Source organism: Hemiscyllium ocellatum, unplaced genomic scaffold, assembly GCF_020745735.1.
Source record: "Hemiscyllium ocellatum isolate sHemOce1 unplaced genomic scaffold, sHemOce1.pat.X.cur. scaffold_999_pat_ctg1, whole genome shotgun sequence".
NCBI classification, from domain to species: domain Eukaryota; kingdom Metazoa; phylum Chordata; class Chondrichthyes; order Orectolobiformes; family Hemiscylliidae; genus Hemiscyllium; species Hemiscyllium ocellatum.
This window is the reverse complement of record NW_026869348.1, coordinates 31,873-47,584: the sequence shown is the minus strand read 5'-3', so window position 1 is coordinate 47,584 and position 15,712 is coordinate 31,873. Positions and strand designations below refer to the sequence as shown.

At 46.1% G+C, this 15,712-nt stretch overlaps 1 protein-coding gene across 1 annotated transcript in view; it reads right to left on the bottom strand.

Annotated features, from left to right (window-relative positions):
* Window positions 1-15,712, bottom strand: part of LOC132815006 (disintegrin and metalloproteinase domain-containing protein 12-like) — a gene marked incomplete at its 3' end in the record, with an annotated part of 130,937 nt that overhangs the window by 94,021 nt on the left and 21,204 nt on the right. Inside the window, exon 3 of the mRNA XM_060823623.1 lies at window positions 7,236-7,312. Coding sequence (XP_060679606.1) covers window positions 7,236-7,312 — 77 coding nt within the window. The remainder of the gene's footprint in view (window positions 1-7,235; window positions 7,313-15,712) is intronic.

Here is a 15,712-nt window from a genome sequence, read left to right as displayed (position 1 = left end):
AATTTGGTTAATAAAATAAAAAAATAAACAGGAGATTCAGCACCCCCTCAGTTTAGGGGGCCTGACTCTGTGCTGGCTGGTGTTATAGTCAGTATGTTACTGTTCCTTTTTTTTCTGGAAGGGGAAACCTGATTCCTGAACTGGCTGAACTACTTAACCAGTTTGTTAACTGGTATTCCTCTTAGTGAGGACTGATTGTTAAACTCCTGATGCACAGAATGTGTTTCAGGTGTAACTCAGTTCTCATTAGGGGATTGTTGATTCACTGGCTGGTTACAGCCTGTGTTACTCTTTTCTCTCTCCTTTTTTTGAGAAAAGGACAATGTTACTTTTATGGTAGGGCTTAGCCCTTGGACTCCAGTTTTCTTTGCTCTTTGTATGTATCTTCACTTTTTATTGGTGATTGGACTGAGCCCTGTGGAAGACATACACTTGACCAGAGGAGCTGTTCCTGTGGGGAGGCCTAGGCCTGGGACTGGGCCTCTGAAGATTGAACACCTGTGTGTGTGCTGGGAGGTGAGCAGTTGCTGTATCCTGGAGTTTGGGAGAAGACTTTCCCTCAAGAGTGGACCAAACTGCTGTGAGTTAACTGCACCTGCACCTGTACTATGTACTGTTCCTGTGAGTGGGCCTGGTTTTCCAAGGCTGGGCTAGGACTCTGGAGACTAAACAACTGTGCTGTGGGGTGTGCATTTGCTGCCTTCAGGAGTGGACTCTGCCCTTGGTTGCGGACTCTGTTTTTAGTAACAGAGTCCGCTCCAAACTGCAGAGTCCATTTCCAACCATGTACATCGTATACTGGAGTGGACTCTTCCTGGCAATGGATTTTATATCTTGAAGACTCTTGTGTATGAATTTGGACTGTGTACCAGAAAGGACCCTTTTTTTGTGGTGTTTCCTGGGTCTATCACCTGCACTGTCTTGTGTCCCTGGGTCTGGCAGGCCTTGAGTTGGGAGGCTCGTGTGTCACCCTGAGAGCTGGAAGGTGGGTAGGCCATCCTGTGAACCTGAAGGTTGGTAGGCTGTCCTGAAAGCCAGAGGGTGAGTAGGCCACCCTGATGCCAGTCACCGAGAGCCAGATGGTGAGTAGGCTGTTCTGAGCGCTGTCATCCCGATAAGGGCTAATTGGGACAGGCTGTCCTAGAGGTGGTCAAAAGGTGTGCTAGGATAGCCCACTGGTCAGAGGTGCAACAGGGTGGGTGAGAACCCAATGGTATGTAGGGGCAGACTGAGAGCCAGAAGGCGGGTAGCCGTCCTCAGCGCTGTCACCCTGGGCAGGTACTGGGGTGGGCTGCCCCAGAGGTGGTCGAAAGGTGCTGAGGGTGGTTAGTGAAGCCAGAAGGTGGGTAGGCCGTCCAAACTGCTGTCACCCCAGGCGGGTACCAGGGCGGGCTGTCCTAGAGGTGGTCAAAAGGTGTGTGAGGGTGGACAGAACTGGAAGGGCACGGGGTGGACTGAACTGGAAGGTGGGTAGGGGTGGGCTGCCTTAGTGGTCAGAAGGTGGGAGGGGTGGGGGCTTGCTGGGTCTGTATTGTCTACACTTCTGTATCTAACTGTATTGTTTAATGTACAAATGTCATTGTCACTGTCTTGTTAAATGTGGAACTGGGATTTGAGGGTTGTCCTCATCTCCCTGTAAAATGGTCAAACGGTAGGGTTTGGGGCCTAGCTTTGCTGCTCCTCTCCCTTGTAAAATTGCTGTCTCTTGTACAGCTGTAAATGTTTATTGTAAACTGTTTTGTAATTTGTTGAATAGAATAAAAAAAGTTATTCTCCTGACTGGTTGTGGAATCATAGATTTTCCAGTTAAGAGCCTAATATTTCTGAGCACCAACACTATTACATTTCAAATGTTGACAAACCGTAACAAGGACAGAGCGCCCCTAGTGCTCACCTTCCACCCTATAAACCTTCACATAAACCAAATCATCCGCCACCTCCAAATGGAACCCACCACCAGGGATAGATTTCCCTCCCCACCCCTTTCCGCAAAGACCGTTCCCTCCATCACTACCTGGTCAGGTCCATGCCCCCAACAGCCCACCCTCCCATCCTGGCACCTTCCCCTGCCACTGCAAGAACTGTAAAACCTGTGCCCACACCTCCTGTCTCACCTCTATCCAAGGCCCTAATGGAGCCTTCCACATCCATCAAAGTTTTACCTGCACATCCACCAATATCATTTATTGTATCCATTGCTCCCGACGTGGTGTCCTCTACATTGGGGAGACTGGGCGCCTCCTAGCAGAGTGCTTTAGGGAACATCTCCAAGACACCCTCACCAATCAACCACACCGCCCTGTGGCCCAACATTTCAACTCCCCCTCCCACACTGCCAAGGACATGGAGGTCCTGGGCCTCCTTCACTGTCGCTCCCTCACCACCAGACACCTGGAGGAAGAACGCCTCATCTTCCGCCTCTGAACACTTCAACCCCAGGGCATCAATGTGGACTTCAACAGCTTCCTCATTTCCCCTTCCCTCAGCTCCAACCTTCCAGCTCAGCACTGTCCCCATGACTTGTCCTACCTGCCTTTCTTTTCTACCTATCCACTCCTCCCTGACCAATCACCTTCATCCCCTCCCCCCCACTCACTCATTGTACTCTATGCTACTTTCTCCCCACCCTCCTCTAGCTTATCTCTCCACCCTTCAGGCTCCCTGCCTATATTCCTGATGAAGGGCTTTTGCCTGAAACGTCGGTTTTTTTTTCTCCTGCTCCTCAGATGCTGCCTGAACTGCTGTGCTCTTTCAGCACCCCTGATCCAGAGAGACTCTAGGTCAGCCCATAGCAAAACCCCAAAACCAAGCTAAGTCTCAGCCAAACAGTTAACATTTTCTTTCAGATCCAGGCCGAAGCCATTGTAGTTCCTGCCAGTATGTGGACTCGAGTTAAATTGAGTATTCAGGAGAGTGCACAACCTGCAAAATCCACCAATAGGAGGATTAGAACACTTAAATTGCTTAGCAATATCTAAATCAGAACCAATTAAAATAAACATCTGGTTAAATGGTCACCTGATTCTAGTAAGTGTCAATACCAGTGCAGCCATTACAACAGTCTTTAACAAAATTTGCTCTGGACTCCAACACTAAGTTAATGTAAAACCTTGGTTAGACTGCGAATTTGCAGAGGGGAACCTTTACAGATGAAGGATACAATTTCAGTTGGTCTCATATGAGAAGTTCGGGCGGCACGGTGGCTCAGTGGTTAGCACTGAGGTAAAAACAATGACTGCAGATGCTGGAAACCAGATTCTGGATCAGTGGTGCTAGAAGAGCACAGCAGTTCAGGCAGCATCCAACAAGCAGCGAAATCAACGTTTCAGGCAAAAGCCCTTCATCAGTTTAGCACTGCTGCCTGACAGCGCCAGGGACCCAGGTTTGATTCCAGCCTTGGGCGAGTGTCTGTGTAGAGTTTGTACATTCTCCCTGTGTCTGCATAGGTTTCCACCTGCAGGCCAGGTAAATTGGCCATTCTAAATTGCCCATAGTGTAAGGTGCATTAGTCAGAGGGGAATGGGTCTGGGTGGGTGGGTTACTCTTTGGAGAGTCAGTGTGGACTTGTTGGGCCGAAAGGGCCTATTTCCACACTGTATGGAATCTAATCTTGAAGTAAAAGGCTTGGACCCAATCCTGATGAGACAAAATTGGTTGCGAAGCAATCACCTTGATGGGCTCAACATTTTTCAATTTGCAAAGGGCTGCCTGAGTGAAGTCTGAATTAAATACCCAGAGGGTTTTCAGGAAGGTCAGGGGCCTGTCAGAGGAGACCAGGCCACCGTGTGGGTCGATCGGGAAGTAATTGCACGATTCGACAAGGCCCACCCAGTGCCATGTGCCTTATGTCGAGGCTGAAATCAGGAGGCTAGAAAATGAAGAAACCATGAAAGCAGGACTGTTAGCTGAATGGGCACCATCAATCGTACTGGTGAAGTTTGACTGCTCATTTTGTGGGAGCCATAAACAAATGGTAGGCCACTAGGCCACTGCTTGAAGCTGGATAAATACCTATTCCTTCGCATTGGGGATGTATCAGCAAAGATGGCGCAGGGCTGTGGGGGTAGGGGCTGTCCTTCATGGGCGATACATCAGCCATGTGGACATGCAATTGCAGTTCGATGAGGATTCCCAGAAGTAAGCTCCAGTTCATTCCCATTAGAGTCTGTGCCCAAAATACAAGATTGCCGTCTGGGGTATCGTCAGGCCCTGTGCAGTTTTTCCGAGGAAAAACTGACTCTGACTCTGCTCGCCACTAATCTGGATGATGCGTTAATAGATGGGAAGACCAATAAAGAGCACATTGAGGACTTGGACACAGTGCTTAGACGTTTCTCCAAAGGAGACCGATGTCCTGAAAAAGGAACCATGTGTGTTCCAGGCGCCCCAAGTGACCGACCTGGGCAACAGAATAAACAAGACTGGGTTGTTGGAAGGTAAGGGAGGGCAATCAAAGGTGCCCCTCCTCTCACATCTGTACCAGAGCTTAGGCTTTTCCTGAGATTGATGGATAATTACTGAAAATTCATGCCCACCCTGGCCTCCATCCTGGCATCCCTACACCTGAAATTGGAAAAGGGTCAGCCTTGGAAATGGTCTGAGCCAAGATGTAGGCTTCAGGGAAATGAAGAAGTGGTTATTGTTGTCTAAGATGTTGGCACACCATGATCCCATGCTAACGTTGTAGTGCTAACATGTGATGCCTCCCCAGACAATATTGGGGTGGTGTTGGCTCACCCATGGCCCAGTGGAGAGGAACGCCTGATGGTGTAGGCTTCTTGGACTTTGGCTGATGCCAAACAACAATACACCCAGATAGAGAAGGAAGGTGTGGCAGCCATCTTTGGAGTAAGTAAGTTCTACCAATACCTTTACAGATTACATTTGTAATGGCAACATACCACAAGCCCCTGCTAGGACTACTCAAAAAAGACAAGGTCATGCCACTCATAGTTTCAGGGCTCTCATTCTATGTGCATAAGTTGGAACACCGTCTGGGAGGCCCAGTAGCAAATGTGGTTGCCTTGAGCAGCCTCCTGCTGACAGGTCCACCACCAGTCGTCCCTCCCCTGGAAAACTCCATTCCGGATTTTAACTTTTTGGATACACAATGGTCATTGCTGGCAATCAGACTTTGGATGCAAAAACTGAACCATTAAAACCAGAACTGAAACCTATGTTCCCGGTGAGACCGGATTCTCAAAGGTGGGGGCATTTTATTATGGGGAGTAAGGATGATTACCCTGAGCCACCAGAGTCTTCCAGGGGTTTTGGAGATGAAGATGCTGGGGACGTGTTAAGCCTGGGGTGGCCAGGATTAGATACAAACATCCAATTGGTGGGACAGTGCCCAGAGCACCAACAAAGATTCCCACCAGCAGCTCGCCCACATTTGTGGGAATGGCCAGACAAACCCTGCACCCAGTTACATTCTGACTCTGCTCGCCCTTTCATCGGCTCAACATTCTTCGTTATTGTGGACACGCACTCAAAGTGGTTAGTTCATTCGTCAAACACGGGAGCAGTGATAGAAAACTTTATTGAGTATCTTTTGGAATACATGGGCTCCCAGAAGTGTTGGTCACAGACATCGGGCCATCATATACCAGCTGGGAATTTGAGTATTTGAGTATTAAGTCGAATGGCATTCAGCATGTAAGAACAGCACAAACTGTCAGGCAGCATTCGGAGGGCAGAAGAGTTAACCTCACCATCCCTGATGAAGAGCTTATGCCTGAAAAGGTGACTCTCCTGCTCCTCTGACACAGCCTGACCTGCTGTGCTTTTCCAGCACCACAGTCTTTAATTCCAATCTCCACCTGCATGCTCACTTTCCCCCAAGAACAATACCATACCATCCATCGTGCATTGGTCTGGTGGGAAGAGCAGCCCAAAGTCACATTTGCAGCTGTGATCTCCAGCATCTGCAGACCTCATTTTTTACTTAAAGATACCACCTACAGCTTCACTCAATGGCAAGCTGATCTGGTTCCTGTTTGATTAGCTAACCACTCCTTAGACGGTGACTGGGATAGTTCCAGCAGAGTTGTTAACAGAAAGAAGACTCTGTACCAGACTAAAACGGATCTTCCCGGATTTCCTGGGAGACGGTGGTGAAACAGCATCAGTAATGCCAATGCCAGACACAAAACTCCTCCTTTACTTCAGACGATAAAGTGTGGTGCCAAAACCACAGAAGTAGCGTAAGTAAGAGGCGTGGTTACACAAGTTCAGGTCCGTGTGACGTGCAAGATTCGTGGAGGAGAGGTAGCTGTGTACAAGCGCACGGACCACATGAAAGCTGCAAACTCGCAAACAGAGCAGAAGCCCCTCAGAACAGACAGAAAGGCTGTCAGAGTCATGGATCCACCCCCTCTGTCCAACGTCAAAGAATCCTTGGATTCTGAGGTGGACACGTTGAATGTCACAGCCTTGATGCCTTGAGCACCTGAAGAAGAATATGAATTTCTTCCGAGATACTCTGGGTGCAAGAGGCTGGCTCTGGTCCAGTACTCACCCCCGAAATCTGACGCTGCATCAGAGGAATCGGACAAGGTGGGAAAATATCCCAGGAGAGGCAACATGAGAAAGGATAGGCCCAAGTCCCCACATTTATAGGGGAGGGATGTCATAGAGTCATAGAGATGTACAGCACGGAAACAGACCCTTCGGTCCAACCTGTCCATGCCGACCAGATATCCCAACCCAATCTAGTCCCACCTGCCAGCACCCAGCCCATATCCCTCCAAACCCTTCCTATTCATATACCCATCCAAATGCCTCTTAAATGTTGTAATTGTACCAGCCTCCACCACTTCCTCTGGCAGCTCATTCCATACACGTACCACACTCTGTGTGAAAATGTTGCCTCTTAGGTCTCTTATATCTTTCCCCTCTCACCCTAAACCTATGCCCTCTAGTTCTGGACTCCCTGACCCCAGGGAAAAGACTTTGTCTATTTATCCTATCCATGCCCCTCATAATTTTGTAAACCTCTATAAGGTCACCCCTCAGGGAAAACAGCCCCAGCCTGTTCAGCCTCTCCCTGTAGCTCAAATCCTCCAACTCTGGCAACGTCCTTGTAAATCTTTACAGGGTTGGAGGATTTGTTTTGTGACTGAGAAAACCTTGATTGAATTGAAACATTTGGTCTGACTCCATACCCCCACAGATTGCTCAGGGAGAGTTTAACAGAAACCCAGAATTCTCCAGTCTGCAGTGAAATACTCACACACCTATTCTGCTCAAGGTCCAGTATTAAATCCTTTCCCTCCAGAGTCACAGAGATCCTGATGTGATTTGAATACCACACCTGTGCAGGGAGAAAATAATTCATCAAAATTAGACAGGTACTCACTGACACTCCCTAATCATAGAGTCATAGAGATGTACAGCACAGAAACAGACCCTTCGATCCATCTCGTTTATGCTGATCAGATATCCCAACCCAATCTAGTCCCACCTGCCAGCACCCGGCCCATGTCCCTCCAAACCCTTCCTATTCATATACAGATGCCTTTTAAATGTTGCAATTGTACCAGCCTCCACCACATTCTCTGGCAGTTCATTCTATACACGTACCACCCTCTGCCTGAAAACGTTGTCCCTTAGGTCTCTTTTATATCTTTCCCCTCTCACCCTAAATCTAGATCTTGTCTATTTATCCTATCCATGCCCCTCATGATTTTATAAACCTCTATAAGGTCACCCCTCAGCCTCCGACGCTCCATGGAAAACAGCCCTAGCCTATTCAATCTCTCCCCATAGCTCAAATCCTTCAAACATGGCAATATCTTTGTAGATCTTTTCTGAACCCTTTCAAGTTTCATAACTTCCTTCCGATAAGAAGGAGACCAGAATTGCACGCAATATTCCAACAGTGGCCTAACCAATGTCCTGTACAGCCACAACATGACCTCCCAACTCCTGTACTCAATACTCTGACCAATAAAGGAAAGCAAACCAAACGCCTTCTTCACTATCCTATCTACCTGTGACTCCACTTTCAAGGAGCTATGAACCTGCACTCCAAGGCACCTTTGTTCAGCAACACTCCCTAGGACCTTACCATTAAGTGTATAAGTCCTGCTAAGATTTGCTTTCCCAAAATACAGCACCATCTGCCACTTCGCAGCCCATTGGCCCATCTGGTCCAGATCCTGTTGTAATCTGAGGTAACCCTCTTCGCTGTCCACTACATCTCCAATTTTGGTGTCATCTGCAAACTTGTTAACTATTCCTCTTATGCTCGCATCCAAATCGTTTATGTAAACGATGAAAAGTAGAGGACCCAGCACCGATCCTTGTGGCACTCCACTGGACACAGGCCTCCAGTCAGAAAAACAACCCTCCACCACCACCCTCTGTCTTCTACCTTGAAGCAAGGTTCCAAATGGCTAGTTCTCCCAGTATTCCATGAGACCTAACCTTGCTAAAGAGCAAGGGGAATGTTGTCGAAAGCCTTACTGAAGTCCATATAGCTCACATCTACTGCTCTGCCTTCATCAATCCTCTTTGTTACTTCTTCAAAAAACTCAATCAAGTTTGTGAGACATGATTTCCCACCCACAAAGCCATGCTGACTATCCCTAATCAGTCCTTGCCTTTCCAAATACTTGTATATCTTGTCCCTCAGGATTCCCTCCACCACTGAGGTCAGGCTCACCGGTCTATAGTTCCCTGGCCTGTCTTTACTGCCCTTCTTAAACAGTGGCACCACGTTTGCCAACCTCCAGTTTTCCAGCACCTCATCTGTGACTATCGATGGTACAAATATCTCAGCAAGAGGCCCAGCAATCACTTCTTTAGCTTCCCACAGAGTTCTCGGTACACCTGATCAGGTCCTGGGGGTTTATCCACCTTTAATGAGCATTCCTTTGAAACAGGCATCTTTAAATACTTGGTTGCCTCCACTATGAGGACCTCCACCAAAGATATAACTTTCTCCTGTACTGACCAAAGGATCATGAGGTATATCAGAAAGAAGCTATCTGGCCTGTTAGAGAAGCCCATGACTGAGCAACACAAAATGGCTAATGGCTGCCCATGGCTAATGCTGCAGAACATGGCTGACAGTAGTTGGAGAGCTTAATAGCGCTGTTGGTGACTCCTTCCATCACTTCACTGATGATGGAGAGTAGACTGATGGGACGGGAATTGTTTGGGGTGGCTTGTCCTGCTTTTTCTATACAAGATATATGTGGGCAATTTTCCACATTGTTGGGTAGATGCCAGCTGTAACTGTACTAAAACAGCTTGGCTAGGGGAACGGCAAGTTCTGGAGCATACATTTTCAGTACTATTACTGGAATGTTATCAGGGCCCATTTCCTTTGCAGTATTCAGTGTCCCCAGCTGTTTCTTGACATTATGTGAAGTGAATTGAATTGGCTGGAGACTGGTGTCTGTGATGCTGGGGATCACTGGCAGAGGCTGAGATGGATCATCCACTCAGCACTTCTGACTGAAGATTGTTGTGAATGCATCAGCCTCATCTGGGCTGGGCTCCTCCATCATTGAGGATGGGGATAGTTATGGAGTCTCCTCCTCCAGTGAGTTATTTAATTTCCCCCCACCATTCACAACTGGATGTGGCAGCACTGCCAAACTTCAAATTGATTCATTGGTTGTGGGATCACTTGGCTCTGTCTATCACTTGCTGTTAATGCTGCTTGATACACAAGTAATCCTGTTTGATAGCGTCACCAGGTTGACACCTCATTTTTAGGTATGTCTGATGTTGTTCCTGCCATGTCCTCCTGCACCCTCCATTGAACCAGGGTTGATCCCCTGATTTGGTGGTAATGGTTGAGTAGGGGATGGTGATTAGTGTAGGGGAAATGGGTTTGAATTCAGGGGACATTTGTACCAGAATAGGGGAAGGAAAGAGCTGTTCCAGGTGGACAGGTGCCACCTGAATCCGAGACCTGTAAAATCACATAAATAAGGCCGTAGATAGGGATTTTAAACTACATAGTGGGGAGGAAGGGGCAGAGTGAGTTCAACTGCAAACATTTGTGGAAAAATTTAAAGTGTGTGAGAGCTTAATGGTAAGGACGTGAAGAAGGTGTTTGGTATGCTTTCATTTATTGGTCAGAGTATTGAGTACAGGAGTTGGGAAGTCATGTTGCAGGTGTACAGGACATTGGTTAGGCACCTGTTGGAATATTGCGTGCAATTCTGGTCTCCTTCCTATTGGAAAGATGTTGTGAAACTTGAAAGGGTTCAGAAAAGATTTACAAGGATGTTGCCAGGGTCGGAGGATTTGAGCTACAGGGAGAGGCTGAACAGGCTGGGGCTGTTTTCCCTGGAGCGTTGGGGGCTGAGGGGTGACCTTACAGAGGTTTACAAAATTATGAGGGGCATAGATAGGATAAATAGACAAAGTCTTTTCCCTGGGGTGGGGGAGTCCAGAACTAGAGGGCACAGGTTTAGGTTAAGAGGGGAAAGATATCAAAGGGACTTAAGGGGCAGCTTTTTCACACAGAGGGTGGTACGTGTATGGAATGAGCTGCCAGAGGAAGTGGTTGAGGCTGGTACAATTGCAACATTTAAGAGGCATTTGGATGGGGACATGGACTAGATGAAGGGCTTATGCTCGAAACGTCGAATTCTCTATTCCTGAGATGCTGCCTAACCTGCTGTGCTTTGACCAGCAACACATTTGCAGCTGTGATCTCCAGCATCTGCAGACCTCATTTTTTACTTGAGATATCTGGTCGGCATGGACAGGTTGGACCCAATGGCCTGTTTCTATGCTGTATATCTCTATGACTCTATGTGGGTTCAGTAGAGAGTATCACAGTTTCTAGAACAAGTAAGAGCACAGAAAGTCAATAAGGTCAGGAATCTAACTTCAGGCCCAGGTCAGGGACAACTATGAAAAAAGCAGTCAATGCAGAACTGAGGGTGTTATACTTTAATGCACGCAGTCAATGAAACAAGGTAAATAAGCTTGTAGCACAGTTTTAAATTGGCAGATATGGTGTTGTGGGTATCACAGTCTCAGCTGCAAGGGGATCAGGGCTGAGAACTAAATATCCAAGGATACACATTCTATCGAAAGGATGGAAAGGAGTAATAGGGAAATGGAATGCACTGCCTGCAACAGTAGTAGACTCGCCAACTTTAAGGGCATTTAAATGGCAATTTGATAAGATTATGGACTAGAATGGAATAGTATAAGTTAGATGGGCTTCAGACTGGTTTCACAGATCAGCGCAACATCGAGGGCCGAAGGGCCTGTACTGTGCTGTAATGTTCTCTGTTCTATGATCAGCAGATGGGCAGAAAGGGTGGGATTAAGACGATAATCGCAGGAAAACAGATGAGGCTATAGTCGGGATAGGGTAAATATGCAGTCATAGAAAAATAAGTCAGACAGTCAACATGGTTTTTTTCAAAGGAAAGTTATGTCTGACAAACTTAAGTTCTTTGACAAGGTAACACAGGCAGTGGATGAGGGGAGTGCTGTAGATATTGTACATTTGGACTTTCAGAAAGCATTGATATGGTGCCACATGGCAGGTTGGTTAGCATTGATGGGTCCTTGGCAGCCTGGACTCAAAGCTGGCTCCTAACAAAAGGAAGTAGAGGGTAGGTATAGATGGGCATTTCTCTGATTGGAGACAAGTTGGAAGTGGTATTCCCAAAGGATTGGTATTCGGACTCTTGCCTTTTCTGATTTTTAGAAATGTGCATTGAGGGCAAAATCTCTAAATTTCCAGGTATGAAGCTATGGAGAATGATGAATTGTGAGTTTGATGTTGAGCGACTTCAGAGGAATATTGACAAGTTGGCTAAATGGCCAGTCACCTGATAGATGGATTTCAATGAAGAGAAATGTGAGGATATGCATTGGGGTGGAAGAAACATGGAGAGACAACACACAATCAACGATACAACTCGGAGGGGAGTAAAGGAGCAAAGGGACCTTGGGGTTCATGTACATGATTCTCTGAAGATGGCCAGGCAAATTGAAACACTTTTATGAAGGCCTAGAGGATCCTTGGGTTTATAAATAGGGACACAGAGTCTAAAAGCAAAGAAGGGTTGCTGCACCTTTACAATTCATTGGTCATGTCACATCTGGAGTGTTGTGTTCAATTCTGGGTACTCTATTTAAGGAAGGATATTAAAGCCCTGGAGAGAGTTCAAAGAAAGTTTACTAGAATGATACCAGGAATGAAGGATTTTCAAACCAAAGCAAAATGAGAGAGAATGGGCTTATTCACCTTGGAGCAGAGAAGATTGAGAGGTGACTGTATTCAGGTGTTCTAAATTATGAACAATTTTGATAGGGTAAAGAAAGACATTTTGTTTTCCTGAGTTGGATGTCACTAGCGAGGGATTGCATTTTAAGATTGTCAGCAAGAGAGCTAGGAGTGAAATGAGGAGAAACATCTTTACTCAGAGTTGTTAGGATTTGGAATGTGATGCTTGGGAGATTGGGGGAGGGGGATTCCATCGGAGGTTTCAAAACAGAACTGGATGTATATTTGAAAGGGATGAAGTTAGAAGGCGACAGAAATAGAGCTGGAGTTGGACTAGCTGGGTCACTTTCAGGTATGCGGACAGACATGGTGAGTCAAATGTACTACAAGAATTCCATGATTGTATAAGTTAGACAAAGGAGAGTTATTGGGCATGATCTATTTGGATTTACAATAGGCTTTTGAGCAAGTCAAAGCTTTGACAAAGGGTCAGTTAGACTTGAAATGTCAGCTCTTTTCTCTCCTTACAGATGCTGCCAGACCTGCTGAGATTTTCCAGCATTTTCTCTTTTGGCTCCCAGGTGATATGTTGCCTCCTGGGTGCCAGGGTCTGGGATGTCTCGGATCAAGTCTATGGCATTTTTAAAGGAGAGGGTGAGCAGCCAATGACTCAGCTAGGAAAAGGATGAGGTCATGAACAGTGAATTTAGGGAGTTAGGAAGTTGAAAATAAAGACCTCCAAAGGTAGTATTCTCTGGGGTGCTGCCTGAGCCAGACATTTACCTTCTGTATCTCCTATGATTAGGACAGTGGGAAATATAAAGGCCGCACCCCCCTCCCCCCCCAATTTATCTCTCCACACTGCAAGCACTCTGCCTCCATTCCTGACAAAGGGCTTTTGCCCTAAACATCGGTTTTCCTGCTCTTCGGATGCTGCCTGACCTGCTGTGCTTTTCCAGCACCACTCTAATCTAGACTCCAGTGGGAAATAGAAGACGAGTAATAGAATTTGACAGATATAATAATAAATACAATGGATAATAGAATTTGAGCAGCCCTTAGAGATAAGCAAGTCTAAAAATTGTCTGAAGGAGAGTATAATTAGTGGGATACATTTTAAGATCCCATGGCCTGATGATTTGATATCTGGTAAATATCACAAGATCATGGGAAACATAGACAGCGATATGGACAGCCCTATCAGTGATCAGGTGTTTCACAGGATTGGATGTATGGGTGAAGGTACAATGACAATGTTGCATGTAATTATTGTAATGTGAAGTGTATAAAAATGCTGTATCCCACTGGGGAATCAGAGGGGCCAGGTGCTGGCAGGTGAGACTAGATTGGGTTGGGATATCTGGTCGGCATGGACAGGTTGGACCGAAGGGTCTGTTTCCATGCTGTACATCTCTATGACTCTATGACTCTTCTCCATTCTGAGATGGAATTAAGAGGGTAATTGACCCCCTTGTGAAGACCAGATTCAGAGTGGTCTCTGGCCTCTCCTGCAAATATGGTAAAGTGCTCAAATAAAGATCAATTATCTGAACACAGAACTTGAGACTGCTCTTTGACCTCTCTTCCCAACAGTCTGTCTCTGTGTTTTATATCAGGCAGGCCTTGCTCCAAAAGCAGAAATTTGTAAAATGCCAGACTGAGTGACAGTAAGTGGACTACAGCAGTTCATGAGGGCAGCTCATCACCAACTTCTCAAGGACAGCTCGGCCGGGTAATAAATGCTGCTCCAGTGAGCAACACCCACATTCCATGATGCTGATTGTTCAGTGTAATTACTTGTAATAAATAATAATTCTGGTCTACTATAAAAACATTGCTGTGCGTTCTTTCAGACTGATTGCTATAATCAGATAAACTGGGGAACAATTTTGTAACTTTTCAAATCATCATTTTTGCAAGGCCTGTGGGAGGAGTGGAGCTTGATTTTCAATACAGTCTTCCAGTAAGGAGTGATAATAAAACACCAGGAAAAGCTCCATTCATACTGCATGAGAGAGACATCAGTAGTGAACTCTGATTGGTGGAGATGTTGGCATGGAGAATGTCGCTGGGTGCTTTCTTCCTCATCCTTTTGCAGTGTCCTGTTTTCTTGCTACATTGAGCATTTTGATCAATAATCACACAATAACACTTCCACATCATGTCGATCACACTCATACACACTCTCAAGTGTATGCGCGTGCGCGCGCGCACACACACATTTAAATCGCTGGGGTGATGAATCATTTCATCCAAGATGTTGGTTTATTTGCAGATACATTCTATTTTGTTCAAAAAACACACGATTTGTAGTCACAGTCGGTTAGTGTGGCATTTCACAAATTCCTGCTTTTGGAACAAGACCAACCTGATGTAAAACTCGGAGACAGACTCTGAAGGCCTCACACCAACAATTCAGTGTCTGACCTGAAATGTCACCTCTGTATCTTGGCCTGACTGAAGTTTGGAAAGTTAGGCAGGGACTGATAAACATCCTTCATTACCTTGGAGCAGTGACTTGAAACAGATTCTGAATTTGCTCCTTCATCAGTTGAAACTTGCATTTCCTTTCTGACAGAGTTCTCCATCATACACCAATTCTATGATCTTTTGATGCCTCTGCTTATAAACTCTGTATTGGTATGCCATCTCACACTTCACCTGATGAAGGAGCATTGCTCTGAAAGGTTACAATTTCAAGTAAATTTATTGGACTATAACCTACAGTCATGTGTTTTTTTTAAAACTTTGTCCACCTCAGTCAAACACCAGCACCTCCGCATCCTGCATTTTACAGGTTTCATCTGGCCATTTAACTCAGCTCACATTCACAGTGTTCCTGCAGCAGTTTACATTTCAGTCTCCAACCTCTCACTGCAGCTCCATGTCAAATACAAACAGCACTGAATCGTGGATCACGTCAAAGTCCCACTCAACTCCTAAATTCATACTTTGAGCAACCAACAACTGCAGCCTGTTCTTTGCAGTGTGTAATTTGATCTGGGTAATTTTAATTCTCTGCATATTTCTGTTTCTCAACATGTTCTGGCTCGATTCCAATCCCTATTTGAAGAATTAACTTATTACCTGATCAGCAAACTTATGGATAGTATTTCAACGATGGTTGAAATGTTTCAAGTCCCGCCTTCAATTTTTTTTGTGATGCACCTGAAAGAATTCCGACAGTGTAGGAACAGGCCCTTCAGCCCAACAAGCCCCCAGCAACCCTCCAAACAGGAACCTACCCAGACCCAGTCCCCCCTGACTAATGCATCTAACCTAGACATCGCTGAATACTATGGATAGGTTAGCATAGCCAATTTACCTAAACTGCACATCTTTGGACTGCAGGAGGAAACCCAAATAGACATGGGGAGAACATACAAACTTCACATAGTCAGTCACCTGAGGCTGGAATCGAACTCAGGACTCTGGCAGTATGAGGCAATAGTGCTAACCACTGATCCACCATGCCAGATGAGATACCCTCATCCCATCACT